The 11,459-nt window shown below is 32.4% G+C and overlaps 2 protein-coding genes across 4 annotated transcripts; both read left to right on the plus strand.

Moving 5' to 3' along the window:
• On the plus strand, window positions 1–9,029 carry LOC116769207 (uncharacterized). 2 transcript variants are annotated; one of them, XM_032660244.2, is made up of 5 exons: window positions 1–169; window positions 3,598–3,828; window positions 7,553–7,693; window positions 7,817–7,876; window positions 7,980–9,029. In XM_032660244.2, the coding sequence occupies exons 1-5, from the start codon at window positions 107–109 to the stop codon at window positions 8,196–8,198; spliced, it is 714 nt and encodes a 237-aa protein (XP_032516135.2). In that variant the 5' UTR covers window positions 1–106; the 3' UTR covers window positions 8,199–9,029. The 2 variants fall into 2 exon arrangements, with proteins under 2 accessions (XP_032516135.2, XP_032516136.2); XM_032660245.2 differs by having other exon boundaries at window positions 7,992–9,029.
• A 344-nt stretch (window positions 9,030–9,373) lies between these two features.
• LOC116769326 (uncharacterized) lies at window positions 9,374–11,446 on the plus strand. 2 transcript variants are annotated; one of them, XM_032660394.2, is made up of 5 exons: window positions 9,374–9,564; window positions 9,775–9,981; window positions 10,400–10,540; window positions 10,781–10,884; window positions 11,064–11,161. In XM_032660394.2, the coding sequence occupies exons 1-5, from the start codon at window positions 9,511–9,513 to the stop codon at window positions 11,101–11,103; spliced, it is 546 nt and encodes a 181-aa protein (XP_032516285.2). In that variant the 5' UTR covers window positions 9,374–9,510; the 3' UTR covers window positions 11,104–11,161. The 2 variants fall into 2 exon arrangements, with proteins under 2 accessions (XP_032516285.2, XP_032516284.2); XM_032660393.2 differs by having other exon boundaries at window positions 9,389–9,564; window positions 10,781–10,879; window positions 11,064–11,446.
• Window positions 11,447–11,459: the final 13 nt, after the last annotated feature.

Below are 11,459 nucleotides of genomic sequence, written 5' to 3' on the forward strand. Positions count from 1 at the left end.
CTAGTCCGTGCAATATTCAAACAGTCTAAGACTAACAGTCCCAGAGATATCAAACAAGAGACAACTCCGGCAGTCAGCGGTTAGCAGTGCAACCCGGGCGTGCAACATGGCCGCCCGCTTCGTGGTAATCGCGATGTGCGCATGCGCGGCCGTCTCGCGCGCAACACAGGTCAGTTCAATTATTTATTTAATATTTTTTATATTATAAATGTTTTGATATTATTTTATTACGTTACAATTTACTACATTAATAAAATAATCGAAACATTATATACTTTTAATATGTGACTATAACTATCCATAAAATAGTTATTTTAATGTCAAAAATAATCTTCGACGTTGCATTCAGTTATAATAATATATTTCCGTTGACATGATAGATATTGACCAAAAAAAAAAATTGGTAATTTATTTTGAAATCGCCCTGCACTTGTGTAATCATTTGTTAAAAGTTTTAATAAAACGCTCTTGCCAATTCATAAAAAAAAAACTATACATATGTCAATAATTTTATTTACTTTAGTAACTCTTCAGAACATAACTAAAAGTATTTGAGATTTGGGCTGTACTTGGACAACCATTGTAATAACATATGGTGACAGAAATATAAGTGTGTAAAAAAAAGGAATTAACGTGAATAAAAATGTATACACAAAATAAAAATAAAAACCAATTATTATCAGTAAGCAAATAAAATCGCAGTCAAAATCCTTAAAATAATGAAATAATTTACAAAATATCAAAGACCACATCACAGCTAAATTCCATACATATTAGAGATTAAATAATATTTTATGTGGACTATCCCATAATATAAAACAAAATAAAATATATTTTTTTTAATTAAAATTTTAAGACGCATAATCCTTAGTAATATTAAATAGAGGGAAAATTTAAATTGCCTAGAACCAATAAGAAGTTGCATAAACTCATCCTATGTTTTTTTTTATTTAGCTGAAAATAATGTAGCTTTTATTTAAATACCAAAATATATAATCAAATGAATCTATGTTTAACAGATATATACGGAACGATTTATTATATTAAATTTCGGTTATTTTGATAGTGTCATTACTTGAAAACATGTAAAATATTAATAGTAGTACATCCTTAAACCATAGGTTCATGCAAATGTGCAGTCGCGATAATCTTAGCATATAAGTAAGCTTGTTTGAGTTCACACGGACCGTGCCTTGACTAGAGGTTGGGGCTTTACACTTCTTACACATCGTTTGGAGTTTGTGATTCATGCTTTGATACCATCATGTGTGAACAATTACGATGGAGGAACTATAAAAGCTCCGTGAAAACACGCGGTAAGCTTGTAGACGTCGCGTCTTGTGTTGTCAGTTGTAATACGACTACTGTTTTCAATGTCACCGTACTGTGGACACGTAAAGATAAATATATTTAATATAGAAATTAAACAGTATTCGTTCCTCAATCCATAGATAATCTTCTTAATTTAACTTTTTTAATTTCACATATTATTGATATAACTCAAAACCTTTTTGCTATTTTTTTGAAATTTAAATGTCTTTTTCGACGCCATTATAAATATTGTCAGCTCATGTTAATTTCGTTCTTAATTTAAATAATGGAAATGTTATTTTAAAAAATGTGGATTATAGATAGGATTTTATTAAGATGAACGCATCCAGTAGAGACGTGAACACGAGGTTAACGATGAACTCAAATTCAAATACTTGGTTACACATGAGTTAACACAGTCTTTATTAGTTAAAAACGATAATATATTTAGTTAATGTTCTACAGTTTGACTAACTGAAGTAAAAAAAATATTTATGTGTTCTATAGCTATAGAAGTATTTTCTTTACTATGCGATAACAAATTCCAATGCATAAGACAGATAACACAAAACGAACATACAGTAACCATTCTTATTGTTGGGTTATAAGGCATATATTGGCGTGAACGATTATAGTGGATAGTGTCATACGTAGGTTGTATTGAAGGTATGCGTAAATAATGTAACAAACAAACAAACACATCTCGTCCTTGATCTACATATTACGATGAGTTTAACATTACAATATTTATATATTAATTATAATAAATTTAAATACTATAGGTTCATACAAATACAACATATTTTCTCTGTCTTTAGTTCAAGTGTATTCTTAACCAATAAAATTTACAATTAAATAGCGTTCAGCTTATAGATTGTTTTATATTCGATTGTATTTGAAAATCATGATAAATTAGTTTGGTTTGTGCTACAAGGTTAATTCATCTTGATGTGGATAAGAGATCATGATATAGGTTATCTCCAGAGTATTACCACCGCTCGTTGAAGATTGGGTAAGTGAAGCTGGAGAAGCTATACATCATGATGATGAACCAGCCAACTGCATTATTTTTATTCATTATCAAAAGCCCAAACGTCCTCTTGTTCTCAAATCATATTTTTTTCTTAATTGATTTTAATCAAATACCATGTTAGACAGAAAAATATTCTAAAGATTCTATTTTATTTTCTCATCTATTAATTCTAACCTAAGTTTCAAAAAGACAAATAAATAAGTTATTTCATATTAAACCGAAACACTATAACATTAGCATATCCAATGTGTATATGAATGCTATATTCTAAATAAATAAATATTTATATATATATTAGTAACAGAAATTTTACCGGTTTTTAAAAGTAGCATGAATCCGCGACATCCGACCTCGGTACAGCAGTGGACATCGTAAAACTATTTTATTGCTAATATTAATATATTGTCGCGGAGAAAACTAAATATTAAGATTTTATGTTCAAATAATCTTGTTAAACTCGAGGTTAAACTGTTTAATAAGAGTGTAAACAATAATGTAGGTATTTCGATTTAGTTATTGTTTTACAAATTTGTTTAGCATCGAAAAATTACAAAAACACATCACCATGACGGATAAAATTCGAGTGAAAAATTATAGAGAATAAAAATGAAAAAGAAAATATAAAATTATAATAGTTATCAATTAAGAGAGTTTGACGTTGACAGTTCGGTGATGACGTGCGTACACAGATAAAACAAACTTTATATTACAACAGCTTAAAACAGTCCGCTCTCTAATAAAAGGCCTCATTAATCTTTATTTTCAAGCTATAAACATAGCTAGAGGATTCCTTTGAGCTGATGATTTTAAATTTCAATGTTGTTGCACATTGAAAATACGAAATGATAAACAAACGCTAAGCTACGATTCATAAACGCGGCGGGTCAAGTTCTGCGTGCCAAGGTTCATGTTAGATAAAAATAGATTTACACTGACGTTACAACTACATGATAATCATAAAGCTATGTCGAGTGAAAGACGATGAAAGCACGTTGACTTACAATTATAATATTTGAATATTTTATTCTTCTAATAGGTTTTAACCGATGATTTGCCTGTTATCTCTTTATATATTTTATATAGATTTTTTAAATAAATAAATGTTATAGTACCGATAATAAATATTTATTTCATTGAATTATATGAGTCTTTGTATTACATAAATATATACCTATAATAAAACAAGTCCTGATAAAGCATAGCAAACATCTCAAGTTATTTTTGGTTCTCTTTCATTCATTGTGTTCTCACAGCCCGCAGCTACGATATACTTGGACGTGTCACACCACGAAAACTTGGAAGTGAAGAAGAATTATACGCCGGAACTGCTGCAAGAGCTGGAGAAGGTCAAAGACGACGCTCTGCTGCTATATATGGAGTACACCAGCCAGGCAGCCGCTGATGTTAAGGCTTTCATCAGAAACATCACAGGACTCACCAAGGACACCATCAATGACATGAAAACCAGAGTCTTAGACCGAGCTGTGAGTTATAGACAGTACTGATTTGCGGTTCAAATACATACAAACATACAAACATAAATATATACATACATAGATGGATGGATAGGTTCGTTTATCTTTTACAAGAAATTTATCTCATAAACATACTTTAATGAAACTTTTAATCATAGGTTTGTTTTAGGATTACATATTTGTAATACACAGTTATTAAAATATTAAAACAACAACTATTTTAAATTTTATAATAAACGAGTGCTAAGAACCAATTCAGCCGTCAATAAGTTGACTTACTAAACTTATAAAATAACGTAAATGAGAGATGCTTGAATAGTTATTTATATATACCACATATTCGTTTTGTAAACACAGCTGGACGGAGTTGAATGTAATGAGATCCATTACGAATCTAATTAATCGAGAGCAAATCCAAGATATAGGGACTAGTGTTGTTTGAAAACAAACACGGAGATATCCCTGACTACACGTAGATCATAGCTAGTGATGCACAGCTGCGGCTGTTAATAGATACGGTAACAACAACAAACATGCACACGGACCAGTACGTATGTATGTACAATAAACGTATATAATTCAGTAACTACAAACTGAGCGTACGAAGTTTTTTAATAAAACAATACAGTAAGGATATTCGAGCGTTGCATATAGTCGTGGTTTAAATTTAATATTGTCGGTTTAATATTATGTTGTAAACGTCTCTAAGACATTAAAATTATCACTGAAGCGACGTTGCCAAATGTAATTTTGACAATCCATTTGGTAAATTGCATACCTAATCCAACTAAGTCAAGGCTCAGATCAAACAGATTCGGGGAACATTTTATAGAACAATTAGTGCACTTTATAACTGCATCCCTCTGACATTAAACAGCAATAAAGGCTTTCAAATATTGATATCTTCAAACTCTATTAGATAACATTTCCCTGGAAATACATTTCCGTTATCACGGGAGCACTAAAAGCATTGCTATGTTCTTTAATAGCGAGAACTGATCTTCGAAATCTTTAGAGACGATTCTGTTTTCATATTGAATACGTTCTGCGATGAATGCCTCGCATCACCTGTCTCTTAAGTTAAAAATGCGTAGTATTGAGTCATAGTAACATCTGCTATGGAATCATTATCACATTTAATGAACCGCATCCTTATGTCAATCCTAACGGGGCTGTCATCTTAGAATTTCCTTCGATCAGGAAATATGTCAATATATTTGCTGTCACATTGCTAGTTGATAGTATAATGCTTAAGGAATACTGTCTTTTTATTTGGCTTCACTGTATCGTTATGTAGTTAAAATTATAATATTTTTTTATGATCCCTATTAACTCAATCGATGTGGGTTACATCGGCACTCGATATATAATAATATGACAATTTCAATTAGTATTAAAACTAAGTAAGAGTTAATAAGGAACATGTTATTTACCTATCAGTTTTATTTACAGAGAAACGGTAAATTTAAGTAACAAAAAAGTCACTTAAATTCATTTAAGTAAAATATAATAAAACGTGTCTTTTTCCATAACATATTCAAGTTCATTACGAAATAATTACGCCTTATCCTTAACACCGGTGTATATTTATTTTTTATTCATAATATTAATGAAAAGGTAATGAGATCGTTACGTGTTTATTCATTGTTACATTTAAATTCACTTAAATTATACCGCACTCTCAAAGTAACACTTAGGAAACTCAAGGCGACATAAAATACAACAATTCACCTGCGAGTTACTCTAGAGACTAGAATATAAATCTTTTTTAAATAAATATCATCAAATAAAATTCTTAAAACACTCTGTCTCACAATGGCACGGGCGTACCTATTTCTACGTTAAATAATGTCACATAATTTCAAATAAAGTTCCGCTTATGTGACAATTTAAATAAAAACAGAAGAATAGTTATTAAATATAGCTATTTGTATAACAGATGACGTAAACATTGTCCATCAAATAACTAGTAATCAATAAATGTTGGAGCTATCAATAATAACTCATTTAATCTTTCGATTAGTCGGACTTCATCACAAACATAATGATCATTACAATGATGTTTATAGAACTGACTGAATATGAACTTGGGCATACCTTAAGTCATTCAAAATATTATTACGTCATCATAAATAAACAACCTAAAAATATCTGTCGAGTTATAACATACGTTTGTTTTTATCTAATTGAAATTAAAGAATACACATGTTTTAGCTTTTCACGCAATTAAAACAGACCTTGCGTTAACTTGATGCATATTTTTACGAGCCTCGCTATAAACAACAATACAGAGTGAATCTTTTTGTCCGTGTGTTTACTTGGCCTCGTATTGAGTGCTCTATAAATCATATTATTACTGAGGAAACGAGGTAACAACTGTTTTAAGGTAATATATAGCATACGGATGTATTTATCGCTTCACCGACAGCCAGCGTTGCCAAAGTAACGTCATGTCGACTGATATTTGAGGAGTGCGGCGCGATTTGCACGGTAGCGGTGCTAAAACAAAACTGTAGTTGAGAAATTACCTATCCGTGATTACATAAACGCTTGATTCTAAATTTATGACCTATTTTTTTTTGTAATATTTATTATCCGAGTGTCAGTCGAATTACCTCAGACGACAGGTTTACTAAATTGGTGAAAATCGGTCGACGACATTCTTATCCTTCCGACCGCGAGTCTCTTCAAACTAATGTAACGTTTAAATCGTTGACGTTAAGACTCGTTGCTTTTGAATTTACCCTTAGTCCGTGCGATTTAAGCATGGAGTAATTGGTTGTAATTAATTTCCAATCGATTACTCGTTTTTTGTGCAACTTAATGCACGGTGTGTATTGATTTATTGCTTATATATTACTGGGGTCTGTTTGAGCTTCTGTTAGCCGACGTATCGTCACGGCGCGCGTCGCCTTGACAGTGACGCGGTGGCCGCGATGCGTTTGACGTCACCACAATTAGTTCAGTCGGTTTGGAACATGTTTACGTGAAACAGACACTGGCAGTCGTCAACAGATCACATATAATAAAATGTTGGCATGGACGCAAACAGATGTAGTGATGGTATTTTTACATTTTATGCAATATTCTTCCGATTACGACCCCTTTAATGTTAAAAATATGACACGAAAAAATACTTTGATTGCGATCCCTGTGAGAACATACTAATAGAGTAAAAGCAGGAAAAACCAATAGTTTTGCTGTTATTTTCGTGAACACCTCTTTATATACATGTAGGATAATATAGAAGTGTATTAGATATTCCTAGTTTGCTTGTTCGGGCGTTCTGCCATATTAGATCTAGGATAGCGTCACATGTCTTACCAACCTTTATCATACAAATTAAACCTGTATACAAAATTTCATATCGATTGGTTGAAGATATCAGACACAAAATTAAGTTTTTTTACATACACGCAAGCTAAATAAAAACTAGCAAAATAGGCAAAAATAATCTGTTAATGTCAAATGAATTTAAACTCTCTTTGAAATAATAAAAAAATGTGCCAAGACTATAAAATAGGAGAAGCAGCATTTAATAAGCTGATAAGTTATTTCCATGACCTTTGGACTACATCTGTCATCAGCACAGCTCTTGGACTACCCTCCAAAGGACAAATTTAGCAAAAAATGGTAAACTGCCGAACGATCAAACGAGCAGTAATCTGATGAGAGCTTGTTTAGTGTAAGTGCATCTAAACCCTTAATCATGAGTCTTTTCTTTACCCGGCAGTCTCGTTCGTGTCGCGATGAGTTCGACAAGGTTATCGAGAAGGCTCAGAACGACGCTCACCGCGGCGCCCTGTTCAGTGGAGAGAACCATCACAAGTACCTCCTGGGGCAGATGATTGTTATGAGAATGCATCTCAATAAGGTTGAATATTTATTATATTTATACATGTATATTTGGTCGTCACTTATCTCTGGGTGAGGCTTTTCTTTGTCCTAATACGAGACGGAATACAGTAAAATCACTCTCAATGTGTCGTTGTTACAGAGCGAAGATTACCTCCGGAGATGCGGAAAGGTTAACAAAGACTGCGGAGTGTCGTGCGACGTGAGTTTAAATTAACACATGCTTAGAAACTCACTAGAACAAGCGAGGTTTAAATTTAAAATGTATAAAATGTAGACATTAGTACTTAAAGTAATGTATGTAGGTTATGTTACAGAAAACTCCGAGACCTTTACGATGGTGTCGTCTGGCTCAGATAGAGATGAACAGGGTGAAGGAAGACATCGCACACACGAAGAAGACATACAGAGATTTGATCATACACAATAGAAGGAAACTAGCTCATTTAAAGAAGATAGCACGCGTCCGGGCCGAGAGAGCTGCGGCGGCTGTGGACACGTGCGTCAAGAACACGACCTGCTAAACAGAGGAGATCGTCATCTAGAAGAATTGATACAATACAATAAAAAGTCCAAAAAGTCATCTGTCGCGTACTAAACAAACGAGTACTATGAAACAAACCTCATACTACTAATTTGGACGTTAGACATCACATACTAAGCTCGTTTCATCGGTTGCCGTTATATAAGTACAAACTGAAATGATATCGTTTAAAAGTTGCCATATGTTAGATATTTATTGTTAGGTAAGTTTTATTATTGTAAGGAAGTCGGCTGCCATGACTCGATTTATTATTAAGCTACGAATGATGTCGTTTGTGATTATAATCTAATATTAGAACCGATCGCGTTCGTAAAAATTGATTTTTACCAAAAATTTTATTAACAATATTCTCAAATCAACGGTCCCAGAATAGTTTCGTAGAAACTAATTCAACTTAATCAAATGATTTTAATCAGTATTCTATACAAATGTATTTATTTATAGTTAGGCAGATTATTTTACAGAATATATGAGATGTGAAATAAATAAAAAAAAAAAAATACTAAATCTAGTCTAGAAAAAGTCTTTTTTGGGGAAAGGCTTGAGATGTGTATGGCGGGGATGACGATCCATATCCCCGTGAGCCTGAACTATCACTTCGAGGGTCCGCCATGCGGAGGTGTCTCCGGTCTCCAGCCGTTCTTCCCTGAACTATCATTTTAATCGTCACTGTCGTCGTCAGCTTCCAAGTCTCTGTGATAACTGAACTCATTCAATAACATTTAGTTAAAAAGTACAATCATTTTTAATTAATTATTATAATTAACACTATATCCATGTTACATTTGTAAATAAAATTTCTTTTGTAGAACATTTCCTTTTATTTTCCGCCAGTTTGTTTATAACGGCTATGAATTGTTTACATGTCATAAGCTGAGGTTATCTATAAGACTAGTTCATGTACAGACAGCATATGACGTGATTATTTTTTTATAAAAATAATTAAAGAATTCATTTAGTATAACATTCTATAGTTTCCTTCATTTCGATTTAATCGATATTTTTATGTTTAAAACAAACAATATATTATCTGTGATTTTTTATATATATAAGCTTTTATTTATAATTTAATCACGATATCTTTGTACTAGTACTTGCATATCACTATGGAACCTTTTTTAGGTCAATTTTGACCTTCTATCAGTGAATGACTGTTTTGTTAGTAATTTATTCGTTTCCGTTATTTTTTTGCCATCGGTACACTGAGTGAGCACACTACATTTTAAGTCCTCAGATCACTGTAACATCGGGCGCTTACGAATGCATCGCGGATTTAACTATACAGTATAATAATGTTTCTCAATCTTTGTTTCCTTTGTGTTTTGATGTCAGAAGCACTATGTGAGGTAACTATAACATTAATGACACCGTATTTGACTATCGACCATTTATAATGCTAAAACTTCAGAGAACTAAAGTGTACTTTGACATAATAAAGCTGAATGGATTCCTGTTACAACTATAGTTACATGAAGTCATCGTGATTCGAGACAATACAGTCATTGAGATAAATTTTAACAAACACAATTAAGAAATAAATGAATATCATAACACAGAAACCACGTAATACGAGTGAATCTGTTCTCAACACGTACGTCAACTACATCAACGCCTCCCACGACCTGGACAAGAGTGATCGCGTCCTGATGAGAAGGTGGTCCGAGGAGTTTCAGCTCCAGCTAGTCAACATCACGTCTCAATACAGACTCGACATGGCGAGACACAGGGAACACAGCTTCATGATCATTAAGGCCAATGCCAAGGTAACAATTCCATTAATCTCTTGAACTGACCGTGTTTGGGTGTATTATTTATGTCTTTGTCATATTGTAGGACAGTTTTTCTGACATTCAATCAGCTGGTAGATTAATCTAACGTTTTTATTTTCGAAGAAATATATATATATGTATATACATACGTGCATGTTATTGATTATATCACTTCTGTGCGTTTTATTTACACGTGTTTATAATTACAGTAATGTTACTTCCATTCAAATAGTACTTTATTGAAAATATAAGTCTGAATACTAAGAAAAATAACATAACATAACATAATAAACGTTATAACTTCCGCAAAACCCAGAAAGAGTCTTTTATTTATTTGAAACTATTAATTAAATTTTAAAATACGTATATTATATTCAAAAGCAGTACTAAAAAAAACTTTCGAAAAAAATAGTGGAACGAGTGTATTAAATTGCATCGAAATGAAATAGACGACGCTCAGACAATGTATTTGACAAACGAGGCGGAGTGCCTGAAGGACGCCAACGCGAACAAAAATAAGAAGAAACACTCGGTTGTCCAGATGGAGAGGGAGGTAAACAAGCACACGTTCAAAACTCATTATGAAATTAACTTTTAAACATATAGGAGTAATAATAACTTCTGATCTCAAAACTACATCAACGTCTATGATTAATGTATAACATGTTCTTGAAGATGTATGTAGCTATGACCGCGTTCACTTTGCACTAAATTATTATTTAATTATATAATATTTCTAAAATAGAAGTTCACTATATTTATATCTTAAATTAACCGTGTTATGTATTTTCAGATAAAAAAATGGCGGAAAAGCTACAGATATATAATAAAACAATGCGAAGCGGAGAGTCCTAAAGACGACGCGGCAGTCGATGACTGTGTCATAGATTATGTCAGGCAATAGTATTCATATTAAGTGTTGGATCTTATTTTAAAGTTAATGAAAATAACTTATTTAAAGGAAAAAAAAAACTATTAATCGACATTAAATTATTCAATGAAACGTTAAATTAAAATGACGGCTTCAATTGTATTGCCAGTAACAGTAACGTTATTCCTTTTTTTTGTCTGTGCAGATCCAAAGAGACAACTATCATATTGCCTTCCAAAGGCTGATGCTGCTGAAGCTCGAGGCTATGTCGGAGCTGTTCGATCAGATCATCAGCTGTGAGAAGCAATTAGAAGTCTGCTTGAAGGTGACCCTGGCCGAGTACTTGAACTCGGTCAGAACTATCATGGGCTACTTGAATAGGTGTTATAGGAGAGTTGTTGAATGAACGAAATCTTGTTATACCTAAGTATCTATTATATTTTATAGTTATGATCAAAGGTAATATATATTTAAAAAAAATGTGCGTGGAGATCCTCCTCGCGGAAGAAGAGACGCTTCGTAATTGTAAGCTTTAATATTTATATTAAATAATAATTGTCAATTTGAAAATAAAATACTGCCGTTAAATTATATGTGTATG

Source organism: Danaus plexippus, chromosome 5, assembly GCF_018135715.1.
Source record: "Danaus plexippus chromosome 5, MEX_DaPlex, whole genome shotgun sequence".
Classification (NCBI taxonomy): Eukaryota; Metazoa; Arthropoda; class Insecta; order Lepidoptera; family Nymphalidae; genus Danaus; species Danaus plexippus.

Coding starts and splice junctions, on each gene's coding strand:
- LOC116769207 (XM_032660244.2), top strand. CDS start 107: ATGGCCGCCCGCTTCGTGGTAATCGCGATGTGCGCATGCGCGGCCGTC. Junction 7,694..7,816: donor TGAGAATGCATCTCAATAAG/GTTGAATATTTA, acceptor TCGTTGTTACAG/AGCGAAGATTACCTCCGGAG. Junction 7,877..7,979: donor ACTGCGGAGTGTCGTGCGAC/GTGAGTTTAAAT, acceptor TAATGTATGTAG/GTTATGTTACAGAAAACTCC.
- LOC116769326 (XM_032660393.2), top strand. CDS start 9,511: ATGTTTCTCAATCTTTGTTTCCTTTGTGTTTTGATGTCAGAAGCACTA. Junction 9,982..10,399: donor TCATTAAGGCCAATGCCAAG/GTAACAATTCCA, acceptor CGAAAAAAATAG/TGGAACGAGTGTATTAAATT. Junction 10,541..10,780: donor TTGTCCAGATGGAGAGGGAG/GTAAACAAGCAC, acceptor ATGTATTTTCAG/ATAAAAAAATGGCGGAAAAG.